General features: G+C 40.6%; 1 protein-coding gene and 1 long non-coding RNA gene across 4 annotated transcripts; one reads left to right on the top strand and one right to left on the bottom strand.

Moving 5' to 3' along the window:
• Window positions 1-2,699: 2,699 nt before the first annotated feature.
• Window positions 2,700-11,581, bottom strand: LOC100223260 (neuropeptide Y receptor type 6-like). 2 transcript variants are annotated; one of them, XM_002199606.6, is made up of 4 exons: window positions 10,972-11,580; window positions 8,797-8,873; window positions 8,660-8,692; window positions 2,700-7,796 (listed from the first exon to the last, which is right to left on the bottom strand). In XM_002199606.6, the coding sequence occupies exon 4, from the start codon at window positions 7,776-7,778 to the stop codon at window positions 6,660-6,662; it is 1,119 nt and encodes a 372-aa protein (XP_002199642.2). In that variant the 5' UTR covers window positions 7,779-7,796; window positions 8,660-8,692; window positions 8,797-8,873; window positions 10,972-11,580; the 3' UTR covers window positions 2,700-6,659. The 2 variants fall into 2 exon arrangements, with proteins under 2 accessions (XP_002199642.2, XP_030139976.2); XM_030284116.4 differs by lacking the exon at window positions 8,660-8,692 and having other exon boundaries at window positions 10,972-11,581.
• On the top strand, window positions 2,928-18,202 carry LOC115497118 (uncharacterized). 2 transcript variants are annotated; one of them, XR_012058106.1, is made up of 4 exons: window positions 2,928-3,992; window positions 5,020-5,271; window positions 12,582-12,705; window positions 13,553-18,202. It is a non-coding gene; the product is annotated as an uncharacterized lncRNA (long non-coding RNA). The 2 variants fall into 2 exon arrangements; XR_004369205.3 differs by having other exon boundaries at window positions 12,582-18,202.
• The last annotated feature ends 1,657 nt before the right edge of the window (window positions 18,203-19,859 follow it).

Genomic DNA, 19,859 nt, shown 5'->3' with positions numbered 1-19,859 from the left:
GTGTATGGGTATCATGCCATGCTGACAGCATTGCTAGGCTGACTGGCAAGGATATTCCTTACAAATGGTGAAATAGTGGCCTGGACATAGTGAAAGAGATTATTTGCTGACTAATTTGCCTCCCAAATGTTTACCCTGGGGGTGTGGTGAGGTCCCTCTGACCTTTACTTTGCTGCTCCTCAAAAGCCACTGAACTTAGAGCCACCCAGTGAGGGTGTGAAGTGTCCACCCTGCACCCAGCTGGGCAATCGCTGTCCTGGGCCCTCCCTGCTGTTTGCTCTGAGAGCTCCCAGGCCCTGCAGGACGAGCCTGGGAGTCCCTCACTGACATCTCAGGTGTTGATGGCTTTGTGCTCCTGCAAGGACTGCCTGTCTCCCCTAATTCTCTGGGCATGGCTGCAGTTTGTAGGTGGATCTTCCACCTGTGCAAGTTGAATCATGAAATGGTTCCTGTGTCTTTTTTTTTTTTCCTTTGTAAAAGCATCCTGTGAAGACATCATGTTCAAGTACAATCTTTTATCTGGCAGCCCAGATAGCTGCCTGTGTGTTGAGTTAAACACAAACACACACACACACACACACACACATATATATATATATTTGTTGTTGTTGTTTTTACATGCTGTTACAATCTACTGAGAGACTTGTAAACTCTATCTCCATTTTCTTGCAGAATCTTCCTGAGTCTCTTCCAGGGTCTGAGCTCTGCTGCGATCTTGTCTCTGCTCTGTTCTGTTCTGTCAAATTCAGCTCCTTCCCTGCCACTTCAGAGTTAAGCCCCTTCCCCAAAATTCAGGCTGTTTGGCATTCATTCCTGCAGCTGAAGAGAGCTCCTTCAGCAGTGGAATCTGCCCGAGAGGCACTGGGAATGGGTAAGGACTGTGAGGTTGCTGTTGGGTTCCTGTCCTTATGTAAAAGGGGACAGCTAGACAGTTTTGTTAAGGATATTTCAGAAGAATGGGAAATTGGCTCTGGAGAAACTGTTGTGTGATCTCCTTTCTTTTTTCTATTCACAAAAATATTCTTGACTTTTATGCTAAACCTAGGTATAAACCTATGCCTAGGTTTACTTCCCCTGTGTAAGAAAACAGTGGTTGCATTTCTTTGAAAAGCAAACAAAAGTACCACCCCCATTCCCAAACCCAATAATCTGATGGGGATTGAACAGTTTCCACTGGCCAGTTACCTCAGAAAATGTGGGAATTTGATCAGTCATGGGCTGGCTTTTAGTAGCAGTAATTATGGCAAATCCTGAGATAGCTTCAAGGTAGAAATGAATGCATGGACTCATCTGACACAACTCTACCACCCAGAGAAGTGTGGTCCCAAAAGCAGTCATGTTGTAACCTGCTAATAGACAGATCTGCTTGCCCTTACTGAGGACAGGAGAGATTTGGGGGTGTGGGCAGTGTCAGGGAGCCTGAGGAGGTGGAGGCTGTGCAGGACTCGCTGCAGGTGTGCCCGGGAGATCTGTGCCCCTCCCTACTGCAGCTCTGATTCCATGCAATTTAGCACTGCAGGAGTCTCCAACCAAAAATGGAGCTGCCAAAGGGGGTCAGAGATTCTCTTTAGAGGGAACCCAAATTTTCAGAGCTTCTTGTGACTCTGGTAGCCATCCCTGGCTGGAAGAACTAATTCACGGAGCTGTTACAACCCTGACATCTACATGAATTAACAGGTTTTCCTCATCAGGTATGAGGGTGAAGTGAATTCTGAGGAGAATAGCTCCACACGTGCCAATTCCATCACATTATGCAAATAGCCTGTGAGTAATGGAGAAATCTATGAAATGAAATGAAAGAAATGAAATGAAGTGAAATGAAATGAAATGGAAATTAAATAAAAGGCATCAGTCAGTGCATTTGCATGGAAACCAAGGGAACCTTGTTTAAAAATGAGTGATAGCAGACAAGATAATTCTACAGTTGCCATTGTGGAATATTTCTAAGTGTCTTATTAACATAGAATTGAAGGGACAATGTTGTTTATGGAGTCTGTGTGGTTCCACTCAATTCCACAGCCTGTCTGACCCTTCATTGTGAGCTTTCTTAAAGTTTTTCTATAGATTTGGTCTCCTCTCATTTTTAAAATTGCTTTTCTGTCTCTACTTTTATCTATTTTTCTGTCCCTGTTTTCGTTTTTTTTTCTTCCTCTGCCATGTACCCCTTAGCTTTTAAAATTTTTCTTTCTGTCTCCTTTTATTGAGCTGGCTATTCCTATTTTTTAAGTTTTTTTTTTCTCATTTGTCACATACCCTGTTGCTTTTTAATTTTTCTATGTGTCTTTTTTCCCCCCTCTTCTCTCATCCTGATGCTTTAAAGGAAGACCATAGTACACTGCTATCTCTGGAGTGTACTTTGTACCTCTCTGGGTTTGTCAGGACATCTCTGGAGGTCACCCCTTCTCCTCAGAGCAGTTTTTGTGTCCTCTCCTCCTTCTCATTTGTCTCCTCTGGGTCATCAGCTCCCTCACACATCTGAAGTCTTGTCTGGTCCCTTCCTGAGTATCTTTTTGCCCTTGAGCTGTGCTCTGTTGGCTCCGTGGCCATCCCTTTGACCTGCAGCAGGCTCTGGATTTCTCTTGGAACTTTGGATGTTTCTTTGGACCTTTTGGTGATTCTTGATGCTCTGGTGCCCCATTTGAATGAGAAGTGTCCTATCCCAGTTATAGGCAGTACAATTCACCAGCTGGGCAGGGGGGTGGTTTTACACAGGGTAATATTTATTTGTCAGTCAATGGGAGAAATCAAAGTCTTTAAATCACACACAGCACTGGCACTGCCTTTGTCCACAGACAGGATTACAGTCAATAATCAGTTGAGCTCTTTGCTCAAAAGTGGAATCATTTCCACAGTGAATGGAAGCTCCCAAGTATCTAACCCTAGTTATAAGGTTATAGGTGGTTAAAGTGAAACCAATCAACCATAAAATACACAGACATATAAGGACACAGTTCATTTACAAGGATGTTTATAAATATATTGGTCTGGTCTACATGACCAAACCACTCAAACAAATCTCTGACACAGTTTTTATTTTTAAAAACTAAGACTTTCTACACTGGAATAGCATCTGGGAGTACAGGCTTCCCCTCCAGCTTTCTGTAGTTAGTTCCATGGTGCTGCTTCCCCAAGGAAGCTCACAGTTCTCCAGCTGGTTGCATCAGGTAACAACATTCTGCTGAGAAATGCTGTTAGTATTTTTTTCTACTTGGCTATACCAATAAAAAAAAGTGAAAATAAAGTCATCAGTATTACCCAAGACAGGGCAACATTTGCCAGTTTAACTTGAGCAACCTTTAAATATCAGGTATTGCAGTTACCTTTACCGCTGTCACACATCAGGTTGGAGTCCATAATACTTATGCTTTAACAACAAGTAATTACTCTTTGTTCCTATTCCTGTCACAGCCAATTGGCTCCTGCTGACTTGCTTGGAAGTCCAGTATCAGGATGCACAGGGAGGCAGTGCATGTGGTGAGAGAATGGGCAGCGCTGAGGGCGACGTCTGAGGCAGTGAGAATCCTCTGCTCTGTTAACAATGATTGCTACAACTGCAGCATCAAGGAGAGATGCTTGATGACTGAATGCTCAGAACAGAAATGCAGCATCCATCAACACTTGAGTCAAGTGAAAGTGTGAGAAAAAATGAGAAGGAGAAATCAAGGCACAAGTGTTATTGTTCACTTTTGATTCTGAAGCAGTGTCATTGCTCAGAGAGCTCCCACCTGCTAATGAAGAACTCTCTTATACCAAGATTTTCAGACTGGAAGGAAAAATTGAGTGCTTAACTCTGATCAGGGTGTCAGGAGTAGACAATTGCTATTGCAAAAAAATGATGGCAATCTTCTTTTTTATGCCTGTCTAATACATACTGCCCAAGCACTTCTATGGAGAGACCATCCATCAGCATCACAGAATCTGAACCAGAATTCATTTCATGATTGCTTTAAAACTGCCTGGGACATGATACTAAAACCACCTCTGCTGTAAAAGTAAGCACACTTGGCCGATGGGATGGGATGGGATGGGATGGGATGGGATGGGATGGGATGGGATGGGATGGGATGGGATGGGATGGGATGGGATGGGATGGGATGGGATGGGATGGGATGGGATGGGATGGGATGGGATGGGATGGGATGGGAGCCACTTAGGCCAAGTTCACACATGGGAATTTCAGCTGGGCCTGATTCAGACTTTAAATACCGTCTGAGACATTTGCCAATGACAGCAATCTGAACTGCTGTGCTAGTATTAATAAATTAGAGTAAATTGGGAATGTCATGTGCTTGTAAAATTCTTTAAGCATGGGCCCAGAAGCTGTAAACAGTGTACTTAAATTTGAGGAAGATGGTGATAGAGATTTGTGTTCAAAACCCAGGGAAATACTGTTGATAGCCCAGTCTAGCAGGTGTGGCACCAGCATTTGTTAAAACACTGTTCAGGAAACGTCCTTCTGACAGGAGTAGATGGTTTTTAAGACAGGTACTGGGATGCCTAAGAGAAGTGAAGTTCCTGGGTCAGATCTGCTCTCAGTTTAGCCAGGTGCAATGAAGACAGTGGATCACTTTGTGACCCAGGAGTCTCAGTGGTGAAAGAAGCAGCTCCATCCCTTCACCAGACCACAGCCAGCCCCTCTGACCATGCATGGCCCCAGTGTCACTGGCTGCAAGTCACTGCTTTTAACCTGATGAAATGCCTGTTGTGCTGAACAAACAGATGATGTGCATCAGCAATAAAGGCAGCCCAGTGACCTGGGTTGAAGTTCACAGCAATAGTTAAAGCTGAGATACTCTCAACAGTCTGATCATTGGCCTTTTTTAGGTATTTAGCTGTCTCCTGGTTTCTTCTCTGTGATGCACAAGGCAGGGGTTAAGATTGCATAATCAATTCCACATGCATGATATTTGATTTAATTAGGAAAAAACCCCTAAATTATGCCAAAGCTAATCCATGCCTATCACTCAGATTCTTGATTACCATGTCACTAATTCTACCATTCTTTCTCTTGTGCTGAAGCTGCCCTTTTGACTTCTATGGGCTCAGACATGAAGAGATTCACCGAGGACTTTTATCTCAGTGTGAATCAAGGGTTACTTAACAAACCTGAGCATCTGCAGGGGCTGGTGAGGCTCCTCTGACAGAGCTCTTCTGCTGAACAGAGCAGTGCAGACAGTCTGAACTGATGCTGGAACAAGAACTGTGCCCTTTAGGAACTGGATGGGTAAGGAAAGCACTGTTCCCTCTCCAAGAGAACTTCATAGCCTTAAGGTGAGTTTCATCACAGCTGAGTCATCAAGGAGCTCACTATAATTTGAATGTGAATTATTTTTGCTTAAGTGGGGCATAATAAATTGCTGAAGTTAGAGAATACTTTACAAGGAACTTTATGTACAAGTATTAGAACAGGGTGCTTTGAAACTCAGAAGAAAAAAAAGAAGGGGCTTTAGCAGTACAAGTAATTAATTATATTTAATTTGAACAAGAGGAAGCACGGTGAATTTTTGGACTAAAGTGTTCTAAGTACTGTGTTTAAATAGCTCAACATTAACTGATTATTTATGTTGCCACTATATCACGGATGAAGAAGAAGTTTGGCTACTTTTTTATGGCCACACTGGAAAGTGGTTTTTAAAATGTTTTAGTTTAAAAAAAAATCTGTTCAGTATTATCCCTTTAGGCTTCTTTGTAGTGTGTTACTAAAGAAAATGCTTTGAAACACAGAAACTGTATTTTTGTGAACAGAAATGACCACATCTGCTCAAGTGTGCCCTCTTGCTAGTGCAGAAATGTGGGGAAAAATATAGCTGAAATTAAAATGCAAACCTAATTTTCAACTCAAAGAGAAATCCGAATAAGTAGCCAAAACAAATTTTACTCTGAATTCGTAGTGGGTTGTTTTGATAATGGAGACTCTAAAAGGTCTGCTGTAAGGAGCAGTGATGATGGTAAGAGAGAAAAACAATGACCTTTACTGGTGCTTTGGAGAATGCAATGCTTTTAGGAGAAATGTTCAAATTTCATCTTGAGCAACATCATTCTGAGTGAAACTTGCAGTACATCAAATGGGTCCTGTTTTAGTGTTCATAATAAAACAAGTCCAGCTCTAGCCTTTTCCCTTGTTAAAATACAATTTCTGGGCTGAACTGCCACTAAGCCAAAGCAAAGTGCATGAGGGGGCTGAAAGGAAGGCAGTGGAGTCTTGGATAACTTTAGGGGCCTTTCTTACAGTGTGAACTGCCTCTAAACTGCAGATTCATCAGGGAGGGTATTGGTGTAGGGCTGGAAAATAAAAATGCTAGAAAACAGTGTGTGAAAGGCTGCTGAATTAGGAATACCACAGTGTTCAGGGTTTACCTGGGGGAAGCCAGGTGTTTAGGAAGGACATCCCCATCAGTGGCTGAAATGGAAACATTTTTATTGGAAAAAAAGTAAGATGTTAATACTGTTTATAATTTATTATGATTGATCTTTAGGCCTGTTCTAAGTGGTTTTACCAGCATTAATACTATCATAAAGTACCTGTTAGGAACTATGCCTATGGCAGCATAATCCTGGTTTTGCTGAACTAAATGGCAGACTTCCTCTAAACTTGGTGGTAACAGAAAAAGGCCATCTGCAGCAAAATACAGAATTTTGGAAGCTGCAACTAGATTATTTTATATATCCACATGGGGATTATTTAACTTCAGAGACCCTTTAGATGCATCTGTTTGCAGGTTTGAAAGGGCAATATTTTCATATTCCTCTTGTGATGCTGAGCATCTGCAGTGGTGAGCTAACACTACCAAATCCTTCTGGAAGTTCCTGTTCAGAAATCCATAAAAGATGGGATTGATACATGTTGAGATCATGGCCACAAGGTGGCAGATTGTAAATGCCAGGTTATGATTACAGCTCATTAGTGCCTCGTAGTTCCAGTCAAAAACCACATTGAATATATTGAGAGGCAACCAGCAAGTTGCAAAGGTCACAACCATTGATATCAGCATCATATTGATCCTTTTGTTTGCACTCAGCCTGTTCTCATTCTCTCTCATCCTGTCTATTTTACTTTGTCTCCGTCTAAGACATACAAATATCCTGAGATAGCAGACAAAAATAAACCCCAGTGGGAAGCAGTACTGGAAAACCAGGAGGCTGGTGGTGAAAATCAGTCTCTCTGTAAGAGATGGCCACGCTTCGATGCAAGCAACCTTGTTCTTGTAGAAATCACTGTAGAAAGACAAATGTTTGAAGGGTTCATCTGTTATTTGGTGGAATACTAAAAAAGGAGTGGATATGATGAGGGAAAGCCCCCAGACGAGAAGAATTCCCCAATAAGCATGTGAAATATTAGGCTTCCAGCCCCGTGGGTTCACAATTAACTGGTATCTCTCAACAGCAATGAGTACAAGTGAGAAAATGGAGACTGAGACAGATAGACTTTGTATGAAAGAGCCTATTTTACACATTGCTTCCCCAAATATCCAGTGGTCCATTAAGGTATATGCAACTGTGACAGGAATGCACATGATACAGATCAAGACATCTGATAAAGAGAGGTTGGCAATCAAAATGTTGGTGACATTTTGAGCTTCTTTCCGTCTCTTTATTACAATAATTAAGCAAAGATTTCCTACAAGCCCCACTAGTGTAACCAATGTGTAAGCTGTAATAAGCAAGAATTCTGCAAGGGAGGAAAGTTGGCATGTATCAAAGTTCAAGAACTGAGAAAGGCTAATGTTAGAGACAGTTTGATTCAGGATCTCGCTGGGATGCTGAACAGCTTTATCCATCCTGAAGCATCTTCCAACCTATGGACAAAACCTTGTATTATTTAGAATATATTTTCCATGAAGATTTTCAAAGCAGTGAGTACTGTGGGTCTATTACTGTAGTCAGTGTCCTTAGAGTTTTGAGCAAATCTAACATGATTAATTACAATACTGGAAAAGCACATGGTTATTAGTGGGTTTATGTGTCTCTGTGGAAGGAGGTTGATGTCACCTTTCTGAAATTCTGCACTAACTGGTCTATAACTGATGCACAAGAAACAGCTGTGATAGCAGCTCTGGCTGAACTTGTACAGACACTTTCACACAAAACCTCCTTTACCAGTTGCGGGTAAAGTTTGATTTTCAGAATAAAGTATTCTAAGATCTGTCTCTGCTGAAGGTTTAAGAAGATTTAATGGATTCCAATGAGGATAATCTGTTGCTTTTGTATTACCAGAAAAGAAGAATTGGGTCGTGCCATCACTCTGCTAGCTTAGACATCACACTTAGATTTTCTTTAGAACTACAAAGCAATGTGAGTTAATACACTCAATCCTCCTGAATTAATCAAAGTTATGTGTGCTTGAGCTCAAATGGCATTCAAAGCCTCTATGAATGATATCTAAAGGGAGTTTCCTGTTCTACTGATGCATTGAAGATAGTATGTCCTTTTTCCTAAATCTCACCTGAGAAAAATGTAAACAAAATAAAGCTCACATTGTAGTTGTACAGAAAGTAACTCCTCTTTCAGCTCTAACTTAAACAGGAGTCAAGAAAAAAATATGATATTAGCACAGTTCTGTGGTTTTAAAACTTATATTAATGGGAAGAGTTAGGTTCAACGTAATATATTGGTGGGTTTGAATTTATCACTGAGTGCAAAAGTTAATTTAAAGGCTCACCAGCTTTCTAGCCAGAAAGAGTTTGTTTCCAACCTGGGAAAGGAAAAGCTAAGTATTAAAAGAGTTATTTTAAAATTTAAAAATGGGTCATGGATATATTCTACACGTATATCTTTCAAAACTCAGCTTTAACTTACCTTAATTCCCCTGTGAAGTTACTGGAAAACAAGCTGGAAGAAGATCATTCTTCACCCCTAGTAATCGTGTTGAGAGCCTGTGGAGTAAGGAGAATGAAGAAGCAGTGGGAAGTTAGAGGATACACAAAAAGGGATAGGTGGATGTTTTATTGTTACTAGGAAAAATCTGCTTATGTGTAGAAGGTTTGTCAGCCCTTTCACAGAAATGATTGCCATTATTTAATCACTAAGGATTAAAAAAAAAAATATTTGGTTGCCTGTAAAAAATTAAACACTAAATCCAGGGTTAAACTGTAATTATGATTCTGTAGGTTTTTTCCCTCACTCAAAGAATATTCCAGCCAGAGTTATATCATGGACTGCTTTATCCTGGTACTTCCATTTGATATAAATTTGCGTGCTTCAAATTAGGATTATTAAAAATCTCAAAAAAACACCATGCTCACCTTTAGAGCATCTATTACCACTCTAACTCTGATTGAAATACCCTTTTCAATCAGCATACTCATATTGGATTGGGAAGTAGTTGTAGATATATGTGACTCTGTGTGGCCCTGATGTCCCAAAAATGACCTGAATTGTAGTCAGGGCTGGCATTAAGCCCTGCAGAGTCTCCCTAAAGAATGTACCTGGCTTGGTTAAAGCCATACTGGGGAATGACATTAAAAACTCTACAATCCTGCTGCAGTAACTATGGAAGTCTGATGGCTCTGCTAGATTTTGCAGTCCCTTGAAGGTGTCCCTACTCCAGTAGGGCAAGAGCAAGAGCTGGGTACTCCACTGTGTGCCCACCAGGCTCCACAAACTCTTCTGCTCCCGAGGGGGAGAGGCCAGGGACTGTCACTGCCAGCCCCTTGCAGAACCCCATGGTGTGCTTGGGCAGCAGCCCCTTCAGGACACCTGATTCCTGGAGTGCACTGGCACCCACCTTTCCCTGGAGCAGCACTCACTGCCTGGCTGGTTTCCACACCCAAGGATGCACGTGCTGCAAGGACAGAGGCACTGAGTGGTAGATGTACCACCAGCAGTGGCAGTGGTTGCCCCAGTGAGATTTCCTGCACTTCAGAAGTGTGAGGATCTAAAGCCTGGCTGCTTTGCCCCAAGGGGTGATCTTTCTCTGCAGTGCCTGTGCTGTTCACCTGGCTGGCACCGATCTGATGCCTTCAAAGACAAACTCTGCTCTTCCCAGCTTTTTATGTGAGCAGGAGAAGCTGTGGGGGACTCAAAAGGCCATGAGGCTGAGCCAAGTTTGTAATATTTTATGCACTATTTGCTAAGCTTGCTTATTTCTCCATGGATGCACAACATAGTTTGACAGCAAATTCTGAATGTCCTCTCCCAAGAATTCAGGATGCTAGGGCTTCTCTGGCATTTTCTGTTTGGGAAAAGTCCCTGTACTGACCGAATCAGTTCACTTGGTACATCAGTTTTAGGCACACTCTCCATCTACACTGTCCTTTTCTCAGGAAAATGTGTAATTTCTTTTCAGTCTTATGTTGGTTTCGGGAGTTTAAGACTGTAGTCTTTAGTACACATCATTCTGTGAGGCAATTTAAACATTTCCTTGGAAATAAAACAAATTCACCTGTCTTGGTAAACATCTGGAGTATTCATAGTGTTAAAAAATAAGTTACTCTAGTATTTGCTACAGCATGTTGAACTATATTGTAATACATGCTGGCATTTTTTAATCTAAAAAATAAATGTTATGGGAATCAGCATCCTTGAACTGCAGCTACAGCTGACACCAGAACTGAAGTGTTTAACAAAAAGTACTAATTACTTCAACCCCTAATCCATGCATTTTGGAAAAGATTCTCTATCACTGTAAGATATTATAAATCCCCTGGTCTTGTTACATTCATCTATCTGCAGAATCATTACTGAAACGTTCATAAGCAAAAGAAAGGTCTAAAATAAAATGAGTTTTAGAAAGGTTTTCTTTCCTAAGTATTTTCTTACCTATGCTAAAGATGAACAGTCCTGTCCTTTCAAGGTGACCAGTAAATGTTTCAATTACAAACCTTGTTTATTAAGTTCCTAAGTATTGCACAGCTAAAATGTAGAGAAAAATTTACATTCAATTTTAAATATAGATTATAGAGAATAAAATATTGCTTTAAAAAACATTTCAGTAACTTTTGTAATAGTTTTATTGATTTTCTGACTTCTTACCTGATGAAAAATTCACGTCATATCCACACTGCTTTAACAATTTTTCTTTTCCCTCAGAGACAGCAAGCACATCTTCTTTCTGTATAAAAGAATCCAGAGCAAAGCCATGTCTCCTAAAGCAATCCTTAAACTCTCCTTTCTTCTGTGTCTGTAACAAACCACAGATCCCCACTTTCCAGCAGTACTGAATCTGCCAGGCTGTAGGAAGGCTGCTGAGGAATAAAACAAGCTCTGGAATTCAAGAGGAGATGAACAGTGAGCAGGGAGGAGGAAGGACCAGTAGTCATGGGGATGGATTTTCCTCCACTGTGCTGCTTCCCTCCACCCTGTGAAACACCTTATCATGCAATTTAATTCTCGATTATTTTATCTGTTCTGTAGTTCAAATGTTTTCCCTCTGCAGGATTTCATACATAAACATCTGCAGATGGCATATTGCTTTCTTAATTGATACAGCAATACAATAAGCTGCTTGGAAAGAGCATGCACATCCTATTAAGTGTATCATTTGCTTTATTGCAATTAAGATAATCAGGTTTTCATTATAAATTGATATTTTAGCTTATACTTCTCAGATAAAGACAATTCCTGAAAGCAAGGCATGGCACACTGCACTAGCTCATAGTGAAAAGGGGCTTTTTTTTTTCTTAGTGTTTTTTTAGTAAGAGTCCATATGTTTTCTAGAGACATGTTTATAAAAATAAGCATTCAGCTTACTAAATATTTAGAATGAACATTTATGGAGTGGGGAAGGAACTGCTTTTCTTAGGACCTGCAATCTAGTAAATTGCTATATAAACTCCTGCATTTTTACCTGGGTCCACTTAACTTGCAGTATCTCAGTCTGGGTTTTTTTGAGAGAATGGTTATCAAAAAGTAGTAGGATGAGCAATACTGATGCTGTACTGAAGTGCAATTCAGAACTAATTATCTAAAAATATATTTGGTTGTCATGCTATAGTATAGAAATAAAATACATGTAGGGTAGAGGGAGCCTTTGTGACCAGCCAGACAAACATCCTGCTTTTCATGTATTTGAGTCTATTCATGATGTGTTTGTCCAGACTGTTTTTTAACCATCTGTGGTGATCTTGGACTAGGTATTCAAGTGCCTAATTGACTACTAGGAAGACTGCCTTAACACCTCCCCATAAAACTTCCCTCTCTTTAGTTTAAACCAGTGATTTTTATTCTAATTGTGGTTTGGGAATTCTGATATTTTAACCAAAAATGCTGTAATCAAGCAATGGGAATATATTTTTGTAAAGCATTTCTAGAGCTTGCTGGGTTTGATTACGTCGATATTACTATAAAAACAAAGGTTTTCCAAAGTACTTTAGAAATTCTGCTGCTGGTTGTAGTGTAACCCCAGGAAGTTAATCAGGACCCGAACATGCAATGTGATAAGCATCAGAACAGGCCATAAAAATGCATATCTACTTATGAAGTAAATAAGTCAATAAAATGAAAAGATGTTCCTATTCTATTTCTAAATTTCAAAGGTCATTTAGCTTATTTACACATGCCTCTGTTTCTAATATAATTCTGTATGCAGTCCTTCATTTGTGGAAAAAGTTGACTCTTTAACATATGATCCATTGGTTTTACAGTTGCATCAGCCTGCTGCCTCATGTGGATTTTATTGTGTTGCAACCTGTTGTGAATTAGATCACATCCAGCATCAGAGGCTTGTGGGTGTAGCTACTCCTGGTGTGTTTAATCCTGATGTCAAAGGTATGTATACTAAGTGGGACCCATGGCTCTGGAGGAGGGATCACAATGTATTTTTTCAGCCAAATGCTGGAGTGTCTGTTTGCAAAAAAGGTTAATGGATAGCAGAATTGTATTTACTTTTTATCAATGGTCTTGTCATTTTAAATTGCTCAGTATTAAGTGATAGGTGAAGTGCCATAATAGGCTTTTAAACTTAATGTTTGTGATAACTTGTGTAGCATTGGCAACAACCTATTGGTGAAAAATAACATTTAACTCCTCTAAGTTCACCTTTTACTCTGGCATTTACATGATTCCTTGGCCAGCAGGAATCTTTGCTGATGGTTGATCACTCTAAATTTTTGCTTAATTGTTTCTCCTATGTACCTGTGCAGCAGTCCTTGTTTCTGCCTGTTGCAGCCTCCTTTTTGGGAAATAAGATTTAGCAGAGATGCACATTTACAATTTCTCAGCTTCCCATGTGAAGAAATTCTTTAACAGTAGATTGGCCAAGGGCTGGTTCAGAGCCCTGTAGCATCTCTGAAGGGTCATGGAATCACAGACAGGTTTGGGTTGGAAAGGACCTTAAAGATCATCCAGTTCCAATGGGCAGGGACACTTCCCACTAGATAAGGCTGTTCCAAGATCTATCCAACCCGGCCTTGGACACTTCCAAGGAATGGAAGTCACTTCCAGGACACTTCCAGTGTCACTTCCAAGACAGTTCCTAAGATGGGGCAGCCACAGCTTCTCTGGGTGATTTTTTCCAATGACTCACCGCCCCCACAGCCAAGAATTTCTTCCCAAATCCCACCTGACTTTGCCCTCTGTCACTACAAAGCCACTCACTCTCGCCATGTCATTCCAGGCCCTTGTCCAAAGTCCCTCTCCAGCTCTCTTGGAGCCCCTTTAGGCACTGGAAGGACTCTGAGCTCTCCCTGGAGCGTTCCCTTGTCAGGCTGAGTACTCTCAGCTCCCTCAGCCCTCGTAGCACCCTGATGGCCTCACCTGGACCTGCTCCAGCAGATCCACACCCTCCTGACGTGGGAGCCCCAGCGCTGGATGCAGCACTGCAGGTGGGGTCTCACAAGAGTGCAGGAGGGAGGGAGAACCACCTCCACCATCCTGCTGGTCACGCTGCTGGTGATGCAGCCCAGGACAAAGTCAGATATTTCAAACATATTTTACCTGCTCATGTTGAACTTCTTGTCAATCAACACCGGCAAATCTCTCTGCTGGATTATTGCTTCCTAATAAATACTGTTCCTCATAGCACTTCAAAGAGGCATAGAAAAGTAAACAAGAATAATTGGAAATCTCATGTTAGTGTTGGATGTGCTGGTTAATGCCATGAAAGTAAGATAATATGCTGTGATGGAGGAAAAACACACTCCCCTCACATTTTCCTGTTCTGTGGAGAGATCAACAGCCCAGTCAGGGATTCTCAGTAAATAGCTCATAATGTGACCAAACTAGCAACAGCTAAGTATGCACTGGGACTTTTTCTCCATGGATGTACATGTAAAAGTTGAAGTCCTGCTCCATGACTCAGAAGTTTTTTTCCTAATTGGAGATAATTGTCACAAAAATAATTCATGTTCACTACCTGGAGTTTCATTCCATTATACTGCATAGCTCTAAAGGACACCTTTGCAATATCCTTGGTGCCTGATCTCAATTTTGATTCTCAATTAGCTCATGCCTAGAATGAAAAGTCAACTGTTTAAAAATCTGATATAACTATAAATGAGTTACTTATAATAACATATTAATTTTTAAAATTGTGTCATGCCATGAACTGTTGACTAATTTCTGAACCTTATTCAGTTGGCATAGAGCTGAGATGGAGATGAATACACTCCCTGGCTGGAAGGTTAGCATCTTAATTTTTTTGGGTCAGCCAAGTTACTTTGCTCACTGAAAAAGAGATAAGATATGTGAGTAATTGTAATAAGAGTGTGACTGCATAAATTCATATTTTATAATAGATTCCACTTTCCAAACCCTGATTCAATTCTTTGTAACTTTCTAGAACTTCTCCAAATCACTTTTACCAAAAGTCATCTCTGCCAAAAAATGAATTATTTCAATAGCTCACAGATTTGGGGGGAATATGACAATTTTTATCTCTGGTTTGTTTTTCTCATTCTAGAGTCTTTTCATAACAACACTGTAAGCACCAAACCCTGCTGTTCTCATGGCATGACATCTTTCAGGGTCCTAATTGTTAATTAAGCAATACTTAAATAATCAAAAGGTTTTTCCCATTAATCTCAGTCTCTTTCAATTTTCCAGCATGTTTCAAATTATAACAAGCATTTTGATTTTCTGGATTAAAACCAGGAGTTCTAGATTGCTATTTCCTGTCATGAAAGTCTTACTTCACACCAGCTCATTTAAAATTTCTTGAATTTCAGCTAATTTCAGACAGGTACTTACTGAGCTTCATAGCTCAGCTCTTCCTGCTGTGCTCAAAGTTTAACATCAGTCATGCAAAAGCACCACAAACACACCCCACTGAGGTTCTGTGGTATGAGAAAGAGTTGGCGTCTAGGAATAGCTAAGGGGAAAAAAAATAAAAGCAAGTAGATTTTAATTTTATTGAAAAATACCTAATGAAAAATTTGCAGGTGAAAAAGATCAGAGCATGGCTGAGATTGTTGCTGGCTCCAGGTCTTCCTTTCAGGTCTTAGGCAAAACTCAGGATTCTGGTCTGTCTCAGACTAAGATAAAGTGAAAATTCTCCCCTCTCACATCTGACACAGCATCACTACATTCTTTGATCCTTCACAAGAATCTTGACTTTTAGCACTGTATTTTCCTGCCTTACTTTCATCCCATCACTTCAAATTATGGCCAGCTTTTATATACAATTTTAGAAAAGAGAAGGGAAGGAAAGAAATAATGAATTATTAAAGAAGAATGAAAAGATGAAAGAGGAAAAGAGAAATTGAACTTCAGAGGGAAGAGGAGGGAGGGCAGGGTTTAAGGAGAAATGGTAACTTAAATCCAAAGAAAAGGATGCAAATTCAATTCTCTGATGGCTTTCCACTTCACCCTTCACAAAGGTGTGTTTCTTTCTTCAGCAAACTCCTCTTAGAAGGGGCCCAGGGAAGATTTTGTTTAACAGATAAACTTTGATACTACTTACTGAAGAAATAGTACCTGTGGGTTATTCTGTTACCTTTTTATCTATAGGTTATCTTCTTTTGCATTAAGCAAATACAAGAGAGGGGTAGTGTTTTATTCCCCATCTGAATTTACACAAGGTAGAGATTTTTATCCTGAGGAGTATTATGTTCAGACTTTAGGGAGGTAAAAGTCTATCTAGTTGCCTCTCACTATTTTTTAATCTTTTTCAACAAAAAACCCTCTCCTGATCAGTAGTAGTTCCTGAAAGTCTCCTAAGTAAGATCACAGGTTTGATGTTTATGCAGATGAGAGTGCAAACAGCAGAACAGAGTGAAAGAGAAACTTTGGCCAAAAAGCAGGAGCTCTCTCAAGGACAGCTGTACCCCTTTCAGAAGTTTTTGCACCTGTAACTAAAGGTGAAAGGCTGGGAATGCTTGTGGTGCTCCTGCATTTTTACACAACATGGTCCCTATGAACCACACAATTACACTCTGCCTGAGGTGTTGATTTGGGTAGGACTGAGCCTTCCAAAAGTCTAATAATTCCTCATTGAAATTATGTAAATAAAAATCTTTGCTTCTGTGTGTATCTCAGAGTGATGTGGGAAATTATAGTTGAATCCCTTGTATTCCCAACTGTTCCCACCTATTCACAGTCAGAAAAATCTGGGTGAAATGTGTGTGTAGCTAAGGTGATATTATTACAATCTTCAATGTGAATGCAGAATTCAGCAGTCTGCATGAAATTTCAAAATGCTTTCTGTCTGCTGAAAGGTCAAACTAAATCTAAGTCTAGAGCATTGTACTATACAGAAAAAAAAATACTTAAACTCATTAAAAATTCAAGTGATATACATAAATTGCTTAAAAAAATAATCAATGTCTGCCAAGAGTGGAAGCCACAGATGTAACTAAAGATGTTGAAACTAGTTAAAAATATATGACTTTGTGTTTATATGAGGGTTTAGATAAAACATTGATAACTTACTAACTACTTCTGACTTCATGATGTTTTTCTATTGCCCTTCATGCTCTTTTCCAAAAGTTAATTATTCATTTTCAATCTTGGCAGTTTGGACCCGTTAAATAGCATGACAAAGTTATGTTTCTTGAATGACAAAATGGATATTAAAAATTCCTTAATAGTTTATTTTGCATCAGCTTTTACTAAGAATACATGGTAACACAGGAAGTCGTGTTGGAAAGGGACTGCTCAGACGTCTGGTTTTCAATCTCTTAAGCAGCAATGCCCTCCTGTGGACTCTGGCTAGAAGGATTTCTTCTGAATAACCAGAAAGGTGTATGCATGAACATGATTTGGTTTTCCTTCTTCCTAACATGCTAATTAAAATTTCCCATTAAGATATTTGATTTAATTGGCATTATTTGGCTAATGTGTCTGATTTGATAAATACATTCTCCTTTAGGTAATGATACAGGTGCAGCTTTTATCTGAAAAAGCACCTAACTTTAGAAACTTTGGCTGCTGATTTTTTTTTTTTTTTATTCTATAGGTTGCTATTAGAGCTGAAAAAATGTCATGCTGCAATTGCCTTGTTGGAAAGTGAAAAGTGTGTATTTCTTTTGCATGATACTTTCCTAAGAATTTTTATATCCATAGGATGGTATTATGCATTTACTAGTTTACAGGAAAAAGCAGTTTAAAAATTCTGTGGGGAAGCTGCTGTGGCAGCTGGAGTGTTTCTGGTTTACATCTCACACACAGTGAGACCCATCTTTGGTTCTGCACTCACACTGTGGCAGCACCTGTGTCTCGTTGGCTCATGTAGCTTGAAGGAAAAGCACATTTCAGGAGCAGAGAAAGGCACCTTTCCTGGGAATGTGTGTGCCAAGTGATTTGCTGCACAGCTCGGGTGACTGGTGCCTCAGCAGGCGTGAATCCAACAGTGATTGGAGAGGTCCGGTTGGAGCCTCCGAGGCAGCTCGGATGGCCTGGGAGGAATGAAGGTCTCTGGGGATTGCAGGAGAAGCTGGTGTGCATCCCAGAGCCCAGGGATGTGTCAGGGCTCACGGATGTGTGCAGGAGAAGCTGGTGTGCATCCCAGAGCCCAGGGATGTGTCAGGGCACACGGATGTGTGCAGAAGCTGGTGTGCATCCCAGAGCCCAGGGATGTGTCAGGGCACACGGATGTGTGGGCAGGGACTGAACACGAGCAGGTTTTGAGTGAAGGTGTGAATGAACAACACGAGCTCACTCCAGCAGCTGGGAAAGGCGGGGACACCGGGCCAAGTGCGGTTTGGCCTTTGTGCATTTTCAGAGGAGACATTTCCACCTGAAAGACATGGGTATGTGTGTCTTAAAGGCGTTTTCCTTTCATTAATCAACCAGTTAGAAGTGTAAATAAAGAGGAAGAATTTGGGCTACACCTGAGTTGAGTCAGTGGCTGATTTTTCCTACTGATTTACTCACATCTTAAAGACCCTCATCTCCTCGTGATGCAAGCTGTGACTTTTTTCTTTGATCTGTTCCTTAGCTTGTCTGTCTTGCTTTCAGGGAGAGAAAGTGTGCTGTAAACAAGCTTTGATTTCTTTATCTGTTGAGGCCATAATTAGCTCCTCTTAATTTTTTATCCTTTTTGCTCTAAATTACTACAAAACTCTCATGGATTATTTTCCATGACACATACTAATTTATCTTGTGAAGGGCCATACAGCTCTTACAATAACTAGTAGGCAAAATAGTTTTGTATTTCCTGTAATTTATGTGCAGCTTGCAGACACAAGTTGGGAAGATTTTTATTTAATACAGAAGGATATGTTTGTTTATTTTAAAACCAGAGATATTTCAGTGGCATTGTGGGATATTCTTTTTCTTAAACTAGATAAAATGATGGTGTCAGTTCATGCATTGAGATAAATGGATCTAAAGCCAAGACAACTTTCCTTGTGATTGCCAAACATAGTCATTTAATAAGTTACTCTTACTATAGACTTGGCTATAGCATTAAAAAAATCCAATCTGAGTAAAATCAGATTACTGTATTGCAAGTATCAATGCTACAGGTTAATGATAATCATAGCCTGTGAGACAAAAGCATGTTCAGCCTCTCTGGAGTTCCTCTGGGGCTGTGGTTAACCAACCTCCCAGCACAGTCAATGTTCTTGTGTCTGTGTCTCCAAGGGAGCATTTCCAATTGATCCTCATCAGGGCGATGCTGCAGTTCTGCTTCCTCCCTCCTGCCAGCACCAGCAGATTGTGCAAAAAATGTTTCAGAAAGCTGAGGCAGCTGAAAACCAGTTCCTTTGTCATGATAAAACCATTTATGGCTGTCTCAGTTCTCTTATGTGGATGCTGTGTGTTTGCAGAAGCATCAAGGTTGGCACATGGGAAAAGGCAGGATCAGTTCAGGAAACTGTGGAACTACGTCCTGACAGTGCCTAATGCAGAACGGCAGCCATTCTTAGCTCCTGCTTAATTTTAACATAAAGCCTAGTGACTGTAAGACCAAAAAAAAGAATCTTTTTAATGAAAAATTCGCTTAACTTGAAAGTAATGTTACAGTCTTCATGACAGCAATGTTTAATCCACTGTCAGAGTAATAGGGGAAAAAAAGGAAAATTGTCTCACTATTTGTCATTCCACAGGGCTTGCACACTCTTGAACAGCTCTAATAATTTCTCTGAGAAAATACCTCCTTTTCAGAGCTAAGGAGAGATCTAAGGGTGCGTAGGCTGTGATAGGGTTGGAAATAGAAAGCAGGGGAGGAAACAGTAGCAGGAATAGTGAGAAGGAATCACAAAAATGTGTAAGTTGGAAAAGCCCTTCAAGATCATCGACTCGAACCCTTCCTGCGGCACAGCCAAAGCCACCACTGAACCGTGACCCCAAGTGCTACATCCGCGCTGTCTTTTAAACACTCCAAAGATGCGACTCCACCTGTTAGCTTGCGCCAGGCCTGGACAGTGCTTTCGGTGAAGAATTCTTCCCTGATACCCAACTAAACCTTCTCTGGCACACCTTGAGGCTGCTCCTCCCATCCTGTGCGCTGGGAGCGGTTACCAAGAGGGAAGGGGGCACGAAGG

This window comes from Taeniopygia guttata, chromosome 13 (genome assembly GCF_048771995.1).
Source record: "Taeniopygia guttata chromosome 13, bTaeGut7.mat, whole genome shotgun sequence".
NCBI classification, from domain to species: domain Eukaryota; kingdom Metazoa; phylum Chordata; class Aves; order Passeriformes; family Estrildidae; genus Taeniopygia; species Taeniopygia guttata.
This window is presented reverse-complemented; position numbering and strand designations above follow the sequence as displayed.